A 20,213-nucleotide genomic window follows, 5' to 3' on the forward strand; every position below is an offset into this window, starting at 1 on the left:
TTAAGCTGCACAAGGCCATGCATGTTCCGCTTCACCATTTCGATTTAAAACCCCAAATAATTTGGACACTCTGGTAAACAGTGTCTCAGGCGAGAGGCAGCCTTTACTCCGTTCATTTCCGTCCACTACCACAGTGCTGTGCCTGCTGTGCAGCGTTCTGCCACCGGGGGCGCTGCAGTAACACAACCAGACACGCGGGGGGCGTTTCAGTGTTGAAGCAGGACAGAGTGAAGCATCTCTGAGGGAGGAGAGGAGTGATACGGGAGGAGAGTGATACAGGAGGAGTGAGCTATAAGAGCGGATTGGGGTTTGCAGTGAGAATGTCTAATAAGGTGAGTTGATCTCGTGTGCAGGTATGGTTTATCTCCACACACACACACACACACACACACACACACACACACTGTGCTGCTCCTGCTCCTTTGTTGTCTGGTTGATGGGGTCCTTTGTGTGTCTCATTCCTGCTGAGGGTGTGTGTTCACTCTCCAACACCAAATCAGACGAGGGCGAGGTCACAGCCTCTTATTCACAGCTTGTTTTGGGGAACTGACCGCTCCACCTTAAATGGTGCAGCAGAGAGATTGTGGGGCTTCAGGCTGGCGCAGATAAATGAGCACCTCCAGGCCCGTGTGAGTGCAGCTGGGCTTGGCTGGGTGGTGTGGGTGGTGTGGGTGGTGTGTGTCTCTTTGTGGAGCTGCTGCTGTAGTTGGACCGACCTTGCAGTCCGATCTCCAGTGCAGCTCTGGGCGTGGACGCGCTCCCACATCAGGATAATGGGGAGTGAGCCGGTATCCATGGCGACAGATGGAGGTTGCAGATGGAGAACATGATGAGATGAAGGCGTGCTTCAGTCTGGGGTCGCGTTCACGCCCATATAAAGCACTCTTTGGCCTGGAGAGGGGGAGGGGAAACATGGGTTATACTTATTTTAATATTTGGCCCCGCCCATTGGTGCACGGTGACGCAATCTAATATTTATATAGAAGACTAAATCTAGCTGTAGCATCATTTGTCCATTTTAACATTGAATGTCTGCTTAATCGCAGGGTTAATGACTGTGTTGATCACTGTGTTGATGACTGTGTTAATGACTGTGTTGATGACTGTGTTGACTGTGTTGATGACTGTGTTGATCACTGTGTTGATGACTGTGTTGATGACTGTTAATGACTGTTGATCACCGTGTTGATCACCGTGTTGATCACCGTGTTGATCACTGTGTTAATGACTGGGTTAATGACTGTGTTGATCACTGTTTTGATCACTGTTTTGATCACTGTGTTGATCACTGTGTTAATGACTGGGTTAATGACTGTGTTGATCACTGTTTTGATCACTGTGTTGATCACTGTGTTAATGACTGTGTTGATGACTGGGTTAATGACTGGGTTAATGACTGTGTTAATGACTGTGTTGATGACTGTGTTAATGACTGTGTTAATGACTGTGTTGATGACTGTGTTAATGACTGTGTTGAGCACTGTGTTGACTGTGTTGATGACTGTTTTGATCACTGTGTTGATCACTGTGTTAATGACTGTGTTGATGACTGGGTTAATGACTGGGTTAATGACTGTGTTAATGACTGTGTTGATGACTGTGTTGATGACTGTGTTAATGACTGTGTTGATGACTGTGTTAATGACTGTGTTGATGACTGTGTTAATGACTGTTGATCACCGTGTTGATCACCGTGTTGATCACTGTGTTGATCACTGTGTTGATCACCATGTTGATCACCGTGTTGATCACCGTGTTGATCACTGTGTTAATGACTGGGTTAATGACTGTGTTGATCACTGTTTTGATCACTGTGTTGATCACTGTGTTAATGACTGGGTTAATGACTGTGTTGATCACTGTTTTGATCACTGTGTTAATGACTGTGTTAATGACTGTGTTGATCACATCACTGTGTTGATGACTGTGTTGATCACTGTGTTGATGACTGTGTTGATGACTGTGTTGATCACATCACTGTGTTGATGACTGTGTTGATGACTGTGTTAATGACGGTGTTGATCACTGTGTTGATCACTGTGTTGATGACTGTGTTAATGACTGTTGATCACCGTGTTGATCACCGTGTTGATCACCGTGTTGATCACTGTGTTGATCACTGGGTTAATGACTGTGTTGATCACTGTTTTGATCACTGTGTTGATCACTGTGTTGATCACTGTGTTAATGACTGGGTTAATGACTGTGTTGATCCTTGTTTTGATCACTGTGTTGATCACTGTGTTAATGACTGTGTTAATGACTGTGTTGATCACATCACTGTGTTGATGACTGTGTTGATCACTGTGTTGATGACTGTGTTGATCACTGTGTTGATCACATCACTGTGTTGATCACTGTGTTAATGACTGTGTTAATGACTGTGTTGATCACATCACTGTGTTGATGACTGTGTTGATCACTGTGTTGATCACTGTGTTGATCACTGTGTTGATGACGGTGTTGATCACTGTGTTGATCACTGTGTTGATCACTGTGTTGATGACTGTGTTAATGACTGTGTTGATCACTGTGTTGATGACTGTGTTAATGACTGTGTTGATCACTGTGTTGATCACTGTGTTGATGACTGTGTTAATGACGGTGTTGATCACTGTGTTGATCACTGTGTTGATGACTGTGTTGATCACTGTGTTGATGACTGTGTTGATCACTAGTAATCATTAAACGTGACAGACAGTGAAAGCAGTGGTTCAGGCTGAAGCTGAACAGGGCTGTTAGTACGAGTCACACCTAAAGCATGTTAGCCATTTCTGAAATTTCTTTGTTTTTAAATAAAGTGTGTGCTTGCATAGAAAAGCAGTGTAGATATTTATATTGATTATATTTAGCTACCTTAGCTGAAATCCACTGCTAACATTAAACAATGTAGCTATAAAACAAGATAGCTATAGTTTGCTCTATAGCTAACACACATTTTTAGTGTTTTGAAAAGAAATAATAAATAAAAGTAAAAGTATATTTAATAGATCTATATTCAGAAAGTGTTTGATTCAGTCCCATTTCACCACAGCTGTATAAACTCCAGCCTCTAGTCCCACATCAGTGAAAGAACAGGAGGTTCTGAAGAGCTCACTGAACTCCAGCGTGGTTCTGTATGTAATAGGAGACACCGCTGCACCAACAACAACAAGTCAGCTGGTGAAATCTCCTCCCTCCTAGATCTTCCTCCATCAGCTGTGAGTGGTGTTATTATTGAACAGTGGAAGAGTTTAGGAGGAACAGCTCACAGAGAGCAGCTCAGCCACCGAGTGTCTGTCAGACCACGTAAAGCTACAGAGCGGGGTCAGGGCCGAGTGCTGAGCTCAGAGCAGAGTGCAGAAAAGCCTCCAACTGACTCAGTAACTGCAGCAGAGCTCCAGACCTGCTGCTGCTGCTGGTAGAGCTCCAGACCTGCTGCTGCTGGTAGAGCTGCAGAGCTCCAGACCTGCTGCTGCTGCTGGTAGAGCTCCAGACCTGCTGCTGCTGGTAGAGCTCCAGACCTGCTGCTGCTGCTGGTAGAGCTGCAGAGCTCCAGACCTGCTGCTGCTGCTGGTAGAGCTGCAGAGCTCCAGACCTGCTGCTGCTGCTGGTAGAGCTGCAGAGCTCCAGACCTGCTGCTGCTGCTGGTAGAGCTCCAGACCTGCTGCTGCTGCTGGTAGAGCTGCAGAGCTCCAGACCTGCTGCTGCTGCTGGTAGAGCTCCAGACCTGCTGCTGCTGCTGGTAGAGCTGCAGAGCTCCAGACCTGCTGCTGCTGCTGGTAGAGCTGTAGAGCTCCAGACCTGCTGCTGCTGCTGGTAGAGCTGTAGAGCTCCAGACCTGCTGCTGCTGGTAGAGCTCCAGACCTGCTGCTGCTGCTGGTAGAGCTCCAGACCTGCTGCTGCTGCTGGTAGAGCTGCAGAGCTCCAGACCTGCTGCTGCTGCTGGTAGAGCTGTAGAGCTCCAGACCTGCTGCTGCTGCTGGTAGAGCTGTAGAGCTCCAGACCTGCTGCTGCTGCTGGTAGAGCTGCAGAGCTCCAGACCTGCTGCTGCTGGTAGAGCTGTAGAGCTCCAGACCTGCTGCTGCTGCTGGTAGAGCTGCAGAGCTCCAGACCTGCTGCTGCTGCTGGTAGAGCTGCAGAGCTCCAGACCTGCTGCTGCTGCTGGTAGAGCTGCAGAGGGAGACCAGCTCCAGATTAATGACTGTGGGGTTAGAATGGGACGGCATATAAAAGCTCCTGTAGGTGGAATGTGGAGGTGTCCCAATACTTTTGTCCATAAATTGTATGACTCCCACTGCTATCACTAGCCATACTCCCAAATAACTAACTACAGCAGGTGGTTAACACAGGTTAGCTATTAGAATATTCTTATTACTGGCAGCTAAGCAGACATTCACACCCTGAGTTCCTCCATTTTAGCGTTAGCTTAGCATGTTCTGTTTCTGCTAGCTGGCTAATGTCGATTAACTTCTCCATTAGTGACTTCAGACAGAACCTCTACATTTCCCAAAGTGTTTAAAATATTACATTCAACACAACTGCTCTGCTGTTTCTTACAGTGCTCTGTGTGTGTGTGTGTGTGTGTGTGCAGGGTGAGCGGCTGCTGATTAAAGGAGGGTGTGTGATCAATGATGATCAGTCCTTCTTTGCTGACGTGTTGGTGGAGGACGGAGTGATAAAGTGAGTATTAGCAGGCTGAACTCCTGATCTCAGTGATCTGTACCAATACTGATTATTGACCAGACCTTAGGAGTGAGGGGCAGTGGTGGCTCAGCGGTTAGAGCTCCGGGCGTTTGATGACAGGGTTGTGGGTTACTGCTGTTAAACTGGTTTAACTGTGTGTGTGTGTGTGAGACAGGCAGGTGGGGGAGAATGTGATTGTGCCAGGTGATGTGCGGGTGATCGAGGCGGAGGGGCGCTTGGTGATGCCCGGGGGAGTGGATGTTAACACTTGTCTGCAAAAGCCTTACCTGGGCACCATGCCAACCGACGACTTCTACCAGGGCAGCCAAGCCGCCATCGCTGGGGGAACCACCATGATCAGTGAGTCCAACTGTCACCTGCAGAGATACCATAGCAACCGACTAGTAATAGCATAGTAGCCCTTTAAAACAGCATAGCAACCCCTAGCATTTTTTATTATAAGTGTTAAGATAAAGCTAATCTGATAATCAGAAATAAATGCAGGAAAGAATGATGTAATGGGGGCACCTAGTTTTACAGTTGTGCTGCCCCCCAGTGGACGGAGAGTGCACTGTAGAGGTGTAGTGTTTATCAGGGATTAACACATTAACACTCCTCTCTTCCCTTTTACAGAGCTAGTGTTGCAAACTCACCCTGTGCTGTGTGTGTGTGTGTGCAGTTGATCATGTGTGTGTGCAGCGGGGAGAGTCTCTGTTGCAGGTGTTTGAGCAGTTCCGGGACGCTGCAGTGAAGAAGAGCTGCTGTGATTTCTCTCTCCATGTGGACGTTCCGGACTGGACGGACTCGGTCAGGGAGGACCTTCACACTCTCGTTCAGGAGAAAGGTCTTGGATCTTCACATCCAGAAACAGCCTCTCTTTACCTCATACAGTCACATACGCTCTACCTTTAACACTGATATATGTAAATGAGCTGAACTGCTGTAAAATGGGTGGGCGGGGCTAAACTGATGTCAATGAAAAAGGCGAGATATGTAAATTTCTGTGTATCTGATTCTGTTTCAGTATGACTGTAACACTCCCCCTGTGTAACTGCGTCTCTCTCTCTCTCTCTCTCTCTCTCTCTCTCTCAGGTGTGAACTCTTTCCAGGTTTTTATGGCTTATAAGGATGTGTGTCAGCTGTCTGATGCCCAGGTGAGACACTGTGGGATTCTGGGAGACAGAATTCTTCATAATTCTATAGGACTCATACATTTACCCTCTTACTGTGTTTCTGTTCTGTACAACGTATCTCTCTCCCTCTCTCTCTCTCTTGCTCTCTCTGTAGCTGTATGAGGTGATGGAGTGTCTGAGAGATTTGGGGGCTGTGGTTCTGGTTCATGCTGAAAATGGAGACCTGATTGCTCAGGTGTGTGTGCTGTAATGTAATGAGTGTGTGTGTGTGTAGTTTGGAACTGTGTAACAGTTAAAAACACAGTCCTGTAGGAGTGTAAGCAATGTGAGCGGTGTGAGCAGTGTGAGGAGTGTAAGCGGTGTGAGGAGTGTGAGTGGTGTGAGCGATGTGAGGAGTGTGATCAGTGTGAGGAGTGTGAGCAGTGTGAGGAGTGTGAGGAGTGTAAGCAGTGTGAGCAGTGTGAGCAGTGTGAGCAGTGTGAGGAGTGTGAGCAGTGTAAGCAGTGTGAGGAGTGTGAGGAGTGTGATCAGTGTGAGGAGTGTGAGCAGTGTGAGCAGTGTGAGGAGTGTAAGCAGTGTGAGCAGTGTGAGGAGTGTGAGCAGTGTAAGCAGTGTGAGGAGTGTGAGCAGTGTGAGCAGTGTGAGCAGTGTGAGGAGTGTGAGCAGTATGAGCAGTGTGAGCAGTGTGAGCAGTGTGAGCAGTGTGAGCAGTGTGAGCAGTGTGAGCAGTGTAAGCAGTATGAGCAGTGTGAGCAGTGTGAGCAGTGTGAGCAGTGTGAGCAGTGTAAGCAGTGTGAGCAGTGTAAGCAGTGTGAGCAGTGTAAGCAGTGTGAGCAGTGTGAGCAGTGTGAGCAGTGTGAGCAGTGTGAGCAGTGTAAGCAGTGTGAGCAGTGTAAGCAGTATGAGCAGTGTGAGCAGTGTAAGCAGTGTGAGCAGTGTGAGCAGTGTGAGCAGTGTGAGCAGTGTAAGCAGTGTGAGCAGTGTAAGCAGTATGAGCAGTGTGAGCAGTGTGAGGAGTGTTAATAGAGGAGTAGATAATAACAGCAGTAATCATCTTTTTATCAGGAACAAAATAAAATCCTCAGTTTGGGAATCACCGGACCTGAGGGGCACGTGCTGAGCAGACCAGAGGAGGTACACATCCACCCATTCATCCATTTATCCACCCATCCATCTGTCTGTCAGCACACTTGTCTGACCTTCTATCCATGCAGCAATCCATTACTTTGTGTTAATTTATGATGTGTGTGTGTGTGTTTGTGTGTGTGTTTTCTTTTCACAGCTGGAATCTGAGGCAGTGTTCCGGGCTGTAACCCTTGGCAACAGCACTAACTGTCCGGTCTACGTCACCAAGGTGATGAGTAAAGGAGCTGCTGACATTGTTGCTGCTGCAAGGAAGAAAGGTACCATCTCCCTATACTCACACCCCTCTATACCCGTCATCACACCCCTCTATACCCGTCATCACACCTCCCTATACCCGTCATCACACCCCTCTATACCCGTCATCACACCTCCCTATACCCATCATCACACCTCCCTATACCCGTCATCACACCCCTCTATACCCGTCATCACCCCTCTATACCGGTCATCACACCTCCCTATACCCGTCATCACACCCCTCTATACCCGTCATCACACCTCCCTATACCTGTCATCACCCCTCTATACCCGTCATCACACCCCTCTATACCCGTCATCACACCTCCCTATACCCGTCATCACACCCCTCTATACCCGTCATCACACCCCTCTATACCCGTCATCACACCTCCCTATACCCGTCATCACACCCCTCTATACCCGTCATCACACCTCCCTATACCTGTCATCACCCCTCTATACCTGTCATCACACCCATCTATACCCGTCATCACACCTTCCTATACCCGTCATCACACCTTCCTATAACCGTCATCACACGTCCCTATACCCGTCATCACACCCCTCTATACCCGTTATCACACCCCTCTATACCCGTCATCACACCTCCCTATACCCATCATCACACCCCTCTATGCCCGTCATCACACCCCTCTATACCCGTCATCAAACCCCTCTATGCCCGTCATCACACCTCCCTATACCCGTCATCACACCCCTCTATTCCCGTCATCACACCTCCCTATACCCGTCATCACACCCCTCTATACCCGTCATCACACCTCCCTATACCCGTCATCACACCCCTCTATACCCGTCATCACACCCCTCTATACCCGCCATCACACCTCCCAATACCCATCATCACACCCCTCTATACCCATCATCACACCCCTCTATGCCCGTCATCACACCCCTCTATGCCCGTAATCAAACCCCTCTATGCCCGTCATCACACCTCTCTATACCCGTCATCACACCCCTCTATTCCCGTCATCACACCCCTCTATTCCCGTCATCACACCTCTCTATACCCGTCATCACACCCCTCTATACCCATCATCACACCTCCCTATACCCGTCATCACACCCCTCTATACCCGTCATCACACCTCCCTATACCCGTCATCACACCCCTCTATACCCGTCATCACACCCCTCTATACCCGTCATCACACCCCTCTATACCCGTCATCACACCCCTCTATACACACCATCACACCTTCCTATACCCGTCATCACACCCCTCTATGCCCGTCATCACACCCCTCTATACCCGTCATCACACCCCTCTATACACACCATCACACCTTCCTATACCCGTCATCACACCCCTCTATGCCCGTCATCACACCCCTCTATACCCGTCATCACACCCCTCTATACCCGTCATCACACCTCCCTATACCCGTCATCACACTCCTCTATACCCATCATCACACCTCCCTATACCCGCCATCACACCTCCCAATACCCATCATCACACCCCTCTATACCCGTCATCACACCCCTCTATACCCATTATCAAACCTCCCTATACCCGTCATCACACTCCTCTATACCCATCATCACACCTCCCTATACCCGCCATCACACCTCCCAATACCCATCATCACACCTCTCTATACCCGTCATCACACCTCCCTATACCCGTCATCACACCCCTCTATGCCCGTCATCACCCGCCAGGCTGCATTATCGTAATACCTCCCTACAACTGACAGGGTCGGTGGTGTTCGGTGAGCCGATCACAGCTAGCATTGCGTCAGATGGTACACACTACTGGAGCAAAAATTGGGCCAAAGCCGCTGCGTTTGTGACATCACCACCTCTCAGCCCTGACCCAACAACCGCAGACCACCTGACCTCAATGTTGGCCTGGTAAGCCCCTGTCAAGTCTATACAAGGTTTTTGACCAGCTGATTAAGAATGATATTGCTAATGCTATCAGCTAATAGTGCCTGTGGTGCTGCTGTACTGTTACACTGTGAGGCTGATCACACAGTGATGCAGATTCATATATTCATGATGTTTAAAGTATACTGATCTCTGTGTGCTGGTAATGTATGGATTGCAGTGGGGAGCTGCAGGTACTGGGCAGCGCACACTGTGTGTACTCCATTTCCCAGAAGGCCATTGGGAAAGATGACTTCACTCTGATTCCTGAGGGGATCAATGGCATCGAAGAGAGAATGTCCTTCATCTGGGACAAAGGAGTGGTGAGACACACACACCCAACCCCCACATCCTAACCTCCACCCCCTAACACTTACCACCTAATTTCTAATCCTCCCTCCTACCCCCTAACTCCAGTAGCCTAATTCCTAACCCCTCATTCCTAATAGCCTTGAAACCCTACGCTCTAATAGTAAACCCTAACCCCCCCTGTAACCTGTTCAATACAATAAACATAAAATATATCCTGCAAAGTGTGTGTGTCTGTCTGTGTGTGTGTCATAGGCTTCTGGGAAAATGGATGAGAACCAGTTTGTTGCCGTGACGAGCACCAACGCAGCCAAGCTCTTCAACCTGTACCCCCAAAAGGGCCGTGTGGCGGTGGGCTCTGATGCTGACCTCGTCATCTGGGACCCCGACAAGACCCAGACCATCACCGCCAAGTCACAGCACTCGGTCAGACAAACACACACACACACACACACACACACACACACACACTCATGAGCCCTAATGTTAAAAAGAGCTCTTCTCTCTCTCTCTGCCTCTCCCTCTCTCTCTCAGACGGGGGAATATAATATTTTCGAGGGGCAGGAGATCCGGGGGGGTCCGCAGGTCGTGCTGAGTCAGGGTCGGGTTGTTTTCGATAACGAGACCCTTAGCGTTCAGCCTGGATCTGGACGCTTCATTCCACGCAAACCCTTCCCTGATTACGCCTACCAGCGCATCCGCATGAGGAACAAGGTCTGTCTGTCTGTCTGTCTGTCTGTGGAATCAGGGCGAATGTGGGGCTGGAAATGATCAAGTTATTCCACATCACTTTGAAGGAAGACAGTGTTACAGTCTGTGTGTGTGTGTGTGTGTGTGTGTAGGTCTCTGCTCTGCATGCAGTTTCCCGTGGAGTGTATGACGGGCCGGTGTGTGACGTCCCCCCTACTCCCAAATACCTAACCCCCGCCCCCTCCGCTAAAACCTCCCCCGCCAAGAACCAGCCTCCACCAATCAGAAACCTGCACTTGTCCAACTTCAGCTTATCAGGTGAGCGTCGACATCACCAACAAACACAATCCAAACACCACCAACCACTTTCACACCAATCGCTACCACCCTACTCAGCTACCACACTACTCAGCTACCACACTTAACTGAACTGAAGCCCAGTAAGACTGATCTACTGCCCCGTGTGGATGTTGGGTATCAGGGGGAGTGTAAGGACAGGGTGTTTAGTGAGACTCCACTGATCTCACACTCATTCTGTACTCTGCTGTTTGTGTTTCTACAGGACCGGAATATCCACAAGGTAAACCCCTGCACACTAATCATACTACCTGCTCTCAGACCTAACACTGACAACATAAACATAAACACTAAACAAACAAACAAACAAATAATTCAAACATCAAAGCAGAATTAATCCTCACTGATCCTGTACAGGTGTTTGTAGTGCAGGTTATTAAGATGTTATAACACTGTGTCTCCATACCTTTTAACTAGTCTGATGCATTTGACAGCTTCCCAGGCGGATGAGAACGGCCCTCGCCGTGCCTGCCACCGCATCGTGGCGCCCCCCGGTGGACGCTCCAGCATCACTAACCTGGGCTAAGAGTGAAAGTCTCTCCACTCACTCACAACTAACCTGATGGTGCTCACTGCCTCTGCCCACAGCCACCCGGAGCAGACGTGTTAGCGAGAGAGAGAGACAGAGAGAGTGTGTGTGTGTGTGTGTGTGTGTGTGTGTGTGTGTAGTACTGCATGTGGATAGGGGGTTTCCTGCATGTCGAGTGTGACGCTTCTGTTTGTTTAGTGCTTGTTGTGTTCAGTTCAGATACAGCCCTGAACTCCAGTGTCCTTCATCCTGACCACTCTCTAACACACCTTTGTCACCACCGACACCTCCTCTTCCTCAGTAACAGCACAACACACACTGCTCTTACTGATCACAGCTGTGCTCGCTCTGATCAGAGAATGAACAAACAGGAATGCCCCCCACAGTCTGACTCTTCATCAACATCATTAATAATATCAGTTAAATAAACTAATAACTGTAATAATTAAGTAACGAGTGTAGCTGATAGATTAGCATGCTGAGACCCTGGTGCTGAAGTGGACGGTGAGTGAGCAAACACTAACTCTGCCCTCTGCCCTGCCCTCCCCGTCCCTCAAACACTTCAGCATCTGCCCACTGACCTTCACCATCACCTCCGCTGCCAGAGCTCAGAGCTGCTGTGTCTTTGTTCATTCAGAGAGGTGTGTTGAGGTCACTTAACGTCCACTGCAGATACTGGTCAGGATTAAACACACTGGAGTATCACCCCTGATAGTATATATATATGTGTGTGTGTGTGTGTGTGTGTGTGTGTGTGTGTGGGAGGGGGGGTATCTGTTGTGGTCTGTAGGACATTACGGGGGTTTTCTTTGATCTGTGGGACCAAAACACCAGCCAGGTCCCAGAGAAGAGAACACACTGCTGTATCTGAGCTGCTGCTTTTGTACCTGTTTTTATTAAACTGTAGATCTTCACTGCTGTGATGTAACCAACAATAAAAACAACAACAACAACAACAACAGCCGCTTCATTACAACACACACACACACACACACAGGAGTCAGGACTGCAGCATCTCTCTCCTTCTGGGCACACCACCTTTACCCACTTCTGTTTTCATGACCCTGAGAGAGAGACAGAGAGAGAGGGAGGAAGAGAGTCAGTACTGTTCTCCTGTTAAAATCAAACGGGGGTTCTGGATCAGGAGGTGCTGAGTCAGCTGTATATTTATAGAAAACAGTGACATTGCTATTACTTCGATTAGATCTCAGCTTTTCTTTAGGGACTACTTTCTGTAGCCGCACTACACCCTGCAGCATGTATCCCTCCACCATTTTAATGATCTGGTTCTAAAAGCAGGTTCTAGAGCCGAACTCTTCTCAGAACTCTGGTAGAACCGTGTCTCAGGCATCAGGCAGCGTCTTCATCACCATTAGGTGAAGAACTTTCTGTGAGGAGCTTTTAGTAGAGCTTCAGACGTCTGCTGCCCTTCACCTCCACTGTAGAACCACAGCTCTGACTGGGGGAGCTTATCTAGAACCTCCACTGTAGAACCACAGCTCTGACTGGGGGAGCTTATCTAGAACCTCCACTGTAGAACCACAGCTCTGACTGGAGGAGCTTATCTAGAACCTCCACTGTAGAACTCCAGCTCTGACTGGAGGAGCTTATCTAGAACCTCCACTGTAGAACTCCAGCTCTGACTGGGGGAGCTTATCTAGAACCTCCAATGTAGAACAGCTCTGACTGGGGGAGGTTATCTAGAACCTCCACTGTAGAACATCTCTGACTGGGGGGGGAGCTTATCTAGAACCTCCACTGTAGAACTCCAGCTCTGACTGGGGGAGCTTATCTAGAACCTCCAATGTAGAACAGCTCTGACTGGAGGAGGTTATCTAGAACCTCCACTATAGAACTCCAGCTCTGACTGGGGGAGGCTATCTAGAACAGAGCACCACCAAACCCATCAAACCCCCACTCTGATCCACTCTGTTCATCTCAACCTTTTAATTAGATGAGGTTTTTACTGGGTGACTGTGGGGTTGCAGTACACTATTTAAAAATAGGGTTCTTTAATGAAGGCCAGGGTTCTATAGGGCTCTATGAGGCTTTAATGGTCTTTGCCTGGTTAAAAATGGTTCTTCATATTTGTAAATAACCGTTCATAGAGTGTTCTATGTAGAACCATAAAGGGCTCTGCTATTGTTAGTCAAGTCAGGAACTCTCAGTACCATATAGAACCATTTTGCTTACTGCACGAAGTATTGGTATTACCTGTAGGGGGCAGTATGGAGTAAAGGCCACTCATTCTCTCTGCTTTGTGGTGGCAGCGCACTCCTCTCTGCACCTGCACACACACACACACACACACACACAATAAAACACTGCTGCCTAAACTCCAGGATACACTCAGTACACCTGAACCACACATGTGGAGTTAATTAGGGAGTGTGTGTGTGATTGGGAGTCAACCTGTGTGGATGTTCATCTGTGTGTCTGTTAGAGGAACTCTTGCTAGAGCTGCCAGTCGAGACAAGAAACCATCCTCTTCCTCCTAAATACACAACACACACACACACACACACACACACACACACACACACCATCATCAAGGTGTTTTTGTTGAATGGGAGACTAGCCTTTCTGGTTCCTCTTGGTCAGCGCTGGGTGTTCTGCTTATGGAGCTCTGGCTCTACCCACCATCCACTGCAGACCAGAAACATATATATAAAAACAAATCCTCAAAAACTTTAAATAAATAAGACAAACACTTATATAAATATATAGGGTTATGCATTTGAACACAGCTAGCTAACTTTCATTAGCAGCTACACAAAATTGGGATTGTTGAGTTCAACCGTTTATTTCCTTTTTCAGCTTTTTATCAGCTCTAATGTCTCGCATGGTGGCTGTAGACTTTATAATATTTGTGTTTTAATCTTCAGTTAATATATAAACACAGGCTAACAGCCTGTCTTTTAGGGCTTGTTTAGTAGCATAAGATACGTTTGGAAATGTGTATATTTACATGAGTAGCTTGTAAATTTGGGTTAAAATACCTGATTATGCTGAAAACACATGTTTTAATGTCATTTTGTAAAATATTTTATTACTATATTTGATGACGGAATCAAAAAGTTTAAAGTCAGAAACGTGTGTTCGCTTACAGTAGGGTTTTTTAAACAGAAGACTGTACTGTACCTTACTGTACTGTACCTTACTGTACCTTACTGTACTGTACCTTACTGTACTGTACCTTACTGTACCTTACTGTACTGTACCTTACTGTACTGTACCTTACTGTACTTTACTGTAAGTACATTTTTCCTCATGTCCATCGGACCAATAAGAACGGTCCTAAATAAAGGCTCGCATATCTATTGGCTACAGAATGTGTCCTTTAAGCCTTCTGTCTCCAAAGGGGGCGGAACTGAAATGCCAACATTCCAGAGACGGGGGCTGTAAATCACCTGAGTTAAGCAAAGCTAACCTGAGGTAAATGTGTCAAAATACAGCCAGCGATGTGGAAATATGGACGTGAATTGAGTCTGGAATACTTTTGATCGTATATGGGGGTGAAGGCTGAGTGGGGGGTGTCGATATTTGCAGGTTTAGCACTAGCCGTTGGGCTAGCGCCTGGTCGCTCGGGCTGATGTTATGGTTCTCAGCACGAAACCAGTGCAGTTTTCCACAGACTGGCTTTCATAGCAGCTGGTCCTTCGCATGTGTCGCAGTTACCGGTTTTGATAGATGAGTAAGCAGTGTTTTCACCTTATTTAAGGCCTGTGCATGGCAGGGATTTCATTATTGGAGGCTGAAGTTGCCTTTTTATTCGAGCTATTCCACCTTAAGTGGCGCAGGCGCCTCTGTGTAACTGCAGCTCCGTTTAAGGTGGAACAGACACTTCTAATGAAAAGCCACTCCAGCTTCGTAATTCATCCTCTGGTTCTGTTTTCCAGCCTAGCAATGTCATTATCATTAGAGGAGCTGTGTGCCATGGTCAATGTCTCCTATGAGGAGGTGAAAAACATACACATTAACGGTGACCGTGTTTCCAGCGAGAGACCGCAGGACAGCCCAGGTACCAACAACAAAGCCCGAGTCCACTGTAGCCCATTTCTTTATGCTGCTAATGCTTTCAGCTTGCAGTGTTTGTCTTTTTAACACAAGTGTTCTTTATTGGAATCCATCTAATAATTAAAGTATGATAATAAATAGGCAATGCTGAATCTGTTCCAGGCAATGCTGAATGTCTGCAGGGGGAGTTCAGTAAGCATGATGTCCTCTGTGTATCAGAACAACAGGACAGGTGTCTAACGGAGGCAGGAGGTAAGTATGTTCAATAAAACATACAGAGAACTGTGTGTTCATAATCAGTTGGAAACAGATTCTTCCTCCTGAAGTGTTCGAACTGATCAAAAAGCCTAATAATAATAATAATAATAATAAAACATTAGGCTTGGACAGCTGTTAGAGCACACACATGCTGTGGTATTCTGTGTGTGAATCAGTAAACCACCCCAATACAGTTATTAAATAATACATAAGTAAGTTAGTTTGAATCAAAATAAGCACAAATGCAGTGTTTCACTCCGTACAGTTCACAAATTCCTCAGTTATAAAACCAGAGACATTCCAACTGAATAAATGGCTCCTCTTGTTGATCTGAATGAAGCGTGATGGAATGGAAAAGAATGGAGAACTTTCAGAGCAACCGTCGGCCGATAACCGAACAAATTTACAGCCTAAACAAAAACGCCACACACAGCCATATACACCTCCTTACATTGTCCAGTACATTTGTTAGTAGAGGGTTCAAATGCAGTAAAATAAATAAAATGCAGGTACTTTAGTGCAGTGTCTCCTCTGCAGCACATATCAGCACATATCAGGCACCTGCCTCCAGGCTGCTGTTTATTGTGTTTATTTTCAATATTTGTGTTACAGTCTTTCTATGGTCTGTAGTTTCTGGCAGTGTTTCCGAGGAGGATGATGACACACACCATGCAAAAAGGAAAAAAGGACCAGAAAGCTGGAAACGAAACATCCAGAAGCGACGGCGGATGGAGGGGAAGTCATACAGCGGAAAACAGAAAGATGTGGGTGAAGTCACCAGAGCAGCACGCATCATGGGATCAGGTTGTGCGTCTGAGGCGTGCAGGAAGTCTGCCAAACGATTCTGCCACACTTTCAGCGAAGAGGACCGGCAGAACATCTTCCAGAACTTCTGGCAGAAGATGAACTGGGAAGAGAGAAGGATCTATGTGGCGGGGCTAGTAGACCACACTCCAGTGGCCAGGAAGAGGTCAGTAAGTCAGGAGTCGAGGCGGTTATCTACGCTCTCTTACCATCTTATGCTAGATGGGGAGAAGAAGAGGGTATGCAAAAAATTATTTTTGTCCACTCTGGGGCTGGGAGAGTGGTCCGTGGCGCACTGGGTGCAGGGAAACGAGCCAGAGAAGAACAGCAGTGAAACAGTGGTTGGGGAAGAAGCTCTGGCCTCTCTTCAGGCCTTTCTTAGGGACTTGCCGAAAGTTCCCCCTCATTATGGCCAGCCCTCGTCCTCCAAGCTGTACTTAGAGCCCATATTCCAGTCCATGACGGAGTTACACAGGGTTTACCAGCGTTACTGCAAGGAACAACTCCAGACAACCCCACTGTCCAGAGAAATTTTAATGGACGAGTTTAACCACCTAAATCTGGCCTTATACCGCCCAGAGAAAGACGCCCTTATCTCAGATAAAGCTGGCGATGAGGAAGAAGGGGTGTGGCGGAGTCACTGCCGGATAAAAAAGGAGGCAGGTGAGGATAAGGCAGAAGGAGAAGCTTTAGACAGTGAGAAGCTCATGCTGTCTTGTATGGATCTGCAGGCTCTTATCCTTTGCTCACAGCTGAATGCATCTTCCTTGTATTACAAGACCAAGTTGGCAGTGCGCAACCTCGCCCTCTACAACATGGCTAAGCACAGCAGTGCCAGCCCGGTATGGGCTGAAGGAGAGGACGGGCTGACTGCCAATGAATTTGCCTCCAGCATCACCGATTGCCTTCAACAGCAACAGCAGGATGATGATGATGATGATTAATAATTATAGTTTCTATTAATATTTAACAGTTTGTTTTGCGATAGCTCTAGCCAAAAAAAATAAATACAAAAATTCCCGGGCTCGGCAAGCTGCCACTGTTGGGCCCTTGAGCAAGGCCCTTTACCCTCTCTGCTCCCCGGGCGCTGGAGTTGGCTGCCCACCGCTCTGGGTGTGTGTGTACTCACTGCCCCTAACACGTGTGTGTGTGTGAGAGTGTGTGTTCACTACCAGATGGGTTAAATGCGGAGGACACATTTCGCTGTACAGTCCACACTGTACAGTGACAAATTCGTGCACCTTTACCTTTACCATCCTTCAGTGCCCCGGAGTCTGAGAGCATAACTGTCATTCCTCTCACCCCCATCGCTCAGTGTGGGCGAACAGTGTCTGCTACTGCAGAACTAGCAGTTAGCATTCTCCTGCAAATGTGTTGAGTATGAGTGGTGGTGTGTTAGCAGCGGTTTGGGTTAGCAGCAATACCTGCTTAAACCTTTTTTGTTGCTTAGCTAGCTTGACTAACTGCTGAGCTACTGACCCATATCTGAGCGTGCAGAGTGGAGTGAACGGCCTCAGGCTCATTTAGTAGTCCATTGAACTCAGCGTCGCTAAACTCTTAACTATGCGGTGCTTGATTTCCCCACCAGTGAGCTCCCACAGCGCTCACAGTGCACATGGGGCGCTTATGAGCTTACACTTTTATACCCCCCCCCCTGTTTTTTTCTTCCTTTTTTTTTAACTTTAGTTTCACCTTCTTTTTTTTTAAGATTTAAAAAGACTGTTTCTGTTACTGTGCCTTTAAGACTGATATGTGTAAATGGCTTTTCTGATTGGCTGCTCTGTATCGTCACATTTCAAAATTAAACAGAAAAACTGTGAATTCAGAAATTCGGGGAGTGTAAAACAAAAATCAACCACAAGCAAAACAAATCTCTAATGAGAAGTAGCAGCCAAACACACACACAGCTGTTTGTTGATTGTCACACAATGTCCTTACATGGTGTTTTATGGAAGCATGCGTTCACAGGAGCCAGCGACTCCTTCTGTTCCGAATCTGAACTCAATCCACTCCTGCAGTGGTTTCACTCCCAACACTAAACTCTCCACTGTTCATAAACTAAAGTGCTGCTGAATTGCTAAAGTAAAGCTGTGCTCTAGAACCTCATCAGCAGTTCTGAGATTCCTAGAAATCCACTTGGCATAAAGAACCGCACTCCAGAGGTGGCAAATCCAGTTAAGCTGCAGCGGAGCCATCTAGGCAGTAGATACAACATTCAGGGGTGGATTTTTTGCCAACAAGATGTGAAGCACCTTGTGCATCAGGCCTGTAACTCACTTACTCTTAACAGCTGAGGATTCTCCACAAGCGGGCGCTGTTAGTACTCCAATAGCTCCAGTGCTTCACACTAGTGACAGCGTGTCCTTGTTTAATAGTAACTGTCTTTATTTTACTAGCCGCCTCATCGTATCGCAGAGCTTCTCGCTTTTCCACTCTGACGCTCCGGCTCCTAGAGTCTCGTTATCCTGAAGGCTTGTTGAACACCAGGCCTTGTTTTGATGCTCAGTGTAATTACACTGCTCTCGCTGTAATTCTCCTAGGTCAATTATTTATTTTGGGTGAAGTGTCATGTTGTACATGTGCTTTGAGCATGAGTAATATTTCATTACTTTAATTTTATTTGTTCCTTGAATGAATAACAATAATAATATTCATGAATTCAATTAATCTCCTGGTGTTTTCTTTCACTGTTTAAAATGTAAAATGAATCAGTCAGTCAGATACGACTTCGGCTTGTGTTAATAAATAAATGCACCCCAGCTGAAGCGGTGTGGTTTATCTTAAAGTTTGTGGGTAACAAACTCCTCCACAGTTTCTCCTGAAATCATTTGCTGCAGTCGAAAGGCTTTACACTAAATGTTGGAATATTGCTGTCAGGAGGATTTGATTGCATTTAGCCCTGCGGGAACATAAATAAGGAATTACATGGAGCTCCATCATCACTCCAGTGATCCACAGCCTGGGTTACCAGATGCAGCAAAAACATCCAGTCCAAAGACCCAAAAACCTGCCTAGCTTTTTTTATTGCAGTGGTTGTCCCATATCGTTTATTGTACGGTCCGGTCCCACTGTACAGTAACATAAGTATTTAGAAATATATATAATGTCCCGTCCCCCTATACTGTACTGTCCTGCCCCACTATACTGTACTGTATAAAAACATAATATCCAGTGTTTAGTCACGCGACTGCCCCATTCAGTCTGCGACAGAGAACTACACCGAGCAAACTAACCAAACTCGAGCAGCTTGTAAAAATAAAATAGTAGTTAAAATTGTTTATTAAAGGCTTATTAATTATAATTGAGGTAAAAAGTTCAGTTAATCTTGGTACAGACCTAAGATGTGTGTGTGTGTGTGTGTGTGTGTGCACTCTTACTCTGAGCTCCTGTGTGATGGTGTGTATTCGGTGCTGCAGATCCATCGATCCTTCCTCTTCCTGATCCTCAGCTTCTTCTTCCTCTTCACACTGAGAGAGGCACCGCCGCTTCTGCTGCTCCACTCTACACACACACAAACACACACACACATACAAAACACAGCGGCTGTAAAAATAAGAACCCTTTCCTCAGTACCACGCAGAACCCTTCTTGCTCAGAGTAAACAGTCCCTGTAATATTACACTAATAATAACTGATGACTGATGTTCATACTGGTGAGCGTGATTATAATTTAATTCCACTCTTTATCACATTAAGCAGTATATTATACTGCAGTGTGTGTGTGTGTTTGTGTACCTCTTGTAAAACTCAGCAGAATGGGGTTTTCTGGCCCAGTTACTCAGTTCTCTCTGTAGAGCTCTAACATGCTCTCCTCTTCTCCTCTGTCTCTCTCTCAGGCCTGAAAAACACACACACACACACACACACACACACACACACACACACACACACACACACACTACTGTGAGACACATTACTGTGTCTTTTTTTTTTTCTTTTTTTAAAACACGGTGAGAAACGAGCAGAGAGAAAGAGAGAGAGTGAGAGAGGGAGAGAGAGAGAGAGAGAGAGAGACAGAGAGAGAGAGAGAGAGAGAGAGAGAGAGAGAGAGACAGAGAGAGAGGGAGACAGAGAGAGAGAGGAGACAAAGAGAGAGAGGGAGACAGAGAGAGAGAGAGAGAGAGAGAGAGAGGGAGGGAGAGAGAGAGAGAGAGAGAGAGAGACGACAA

General features: G+C 47.0%; 3 protein-coding genes across 4 annotated transcripts in view; 2 read left to right on the forward strand and 1 right to left on the reverse strand.

The window, feature by feature from the left end:
• The first annotated feature begins 204 nt into the window (after nucleotides 1–204).
• Nucleotides 205–11,924, forward strand: LOC140574376 (dihydropyrimidinase-related protein 1-like). Its single transcript, XM_072694185.1, has 15 exons — nucleotides 205–332; nucleotides 4,574–4,662; nucleotides 4,841–5,025; nucleotides 5,345–5,509; nucleotides 5,758–5,819; nucleotides 5,953–6,033; nucleotides 6,864–6,932; nucleotides 7,081–7,201; nucleotides 8,909–9,065; nucleotides 9,262–9,403; nucleotides 9,645–9,815; nucleotides 9,924–10,103; nucleotides 10,232–10,397; nucleotides 10,642–10,659; nucleotides 10,871–11,924. The coding sequence occupies exons 1-15, from the start codon at nucleotides 321–323 to the stop codon at nucleotides 10,960–10,962; spliced, it is 1,710 nt and encodes a 569-aa protein (XP_072550286.1). The 5' UTR covers nucleotides 205–320; the 3' UTR covers nucleotides 10,963–11,924.
• Nucleotides 11,839–20,213, reverse strand: part of LOC140574484 (evC complex member EVC) — a 16,909-nt gene continuing 8,534 nt past the window's right edge. Inside the window, 5 exon segments of the mRNA XM_072694333.1 lie at nucleotides 11,839–12,029; nucleotides 13,180–13,252; nucleotides 13,378–13,459; nucleotides 19,422–19,545; nucleotides 19,780–19,874. Of these exon segments, the coding sequence (XP_072550434.1) occupies nucleotides 11,966–12,029; nucleotides 13,180–13,252; nucleotides 13,378–13,459; nucleotides 19,422–19,545; nucleotides 19,780–19,874 (438 nt within the window). The 3' untranslated portion in view covers nucleotides 11,839–11,965.
• LOC140574377 (uncharacterized) lies at nucleotides 12,540–18,793 on the forward strand. 2 transcript variants are annotated; one of them, XM_072694187.1, is made up of 4 exons: nucleotides 12,540–14,400; nucleotides 14,865–14,986; nucleotides 15,145–15,234; nucleotides 15,871–18,793. In XM_072694187.1, exons 1-4 carry the CDS (start codon nucleotides 14,297–14,299, stop codon nucleotides 16,986–16,988), a joined length of 1,434 nt encoding a protein of 477 aa, XP_072550288.1. In that variant the 5' UTR covers nucleotides 12,540–14,296; the 3' UTR covers nucleotides 16,989–18,793. The 2 variants fall into 2 exon arrangements, with proteins under 2 accessions (XP_072550288.1, XP_072550287.1); XM_072694186.1 differs by having other exon boundaries at nucleotides 14,315–14,986.

The sequence above is a fragment of the Salminus brasiliensis genome, chromosome 12, assembly GCF_030463535.1.
Source record: "Salminus brasiliensis chromosome 12, fSalBra1.hap2, whole genome shotgun sequence".
NCBI classification, from domain to species: Eukaryota; Metazoa; Chordata; class Actinopteri; order Characiformes; family Bryconidae; genus Salminus; species Salminus brasiliensis.

Bases quoted from the DNA above. Each gene is read 5' to 3' on its own strand.
- LOC140574376 (XM_072694185.1), top strand. The intron at 5,026-5,344 runs GTGAGTCCAACT...GTGTGTGTGCAG, and splicing joins TGGGGGAACCACCATGATCA to TTGATCATGTGTGTGTGCAG. The intron at 10,104-10,231 runs GTCTGTCTGTCT...GTGTGTGTGTAG, and splicing joins GCATCCGCATGAGGAACAAG to GTCTCTGCTCTGCATGCAGT.
- LOC140574377 (XM_072694186.1), top strand. From the start codon at position 14,695: ATGGCAGGGATTTCATTATTGGAGGCTGAAGTTGCCTTTTTATTCGAG. The intron at 14,987-15,144 runs GTACCAACAACA...AATCTGTTCCAG, and splicing joins GAGACCGCAGGACAGCCCAG to GCAATGCTGAATGTCTGCAG. The intron at 15,235-15,870 runs GTAAGTATGTTC...TATGGTCTGTAG, and splicing joins GTGTCTAACGGAGGCAGGAG to TTTCTGGCAGTGTTTCCGAG.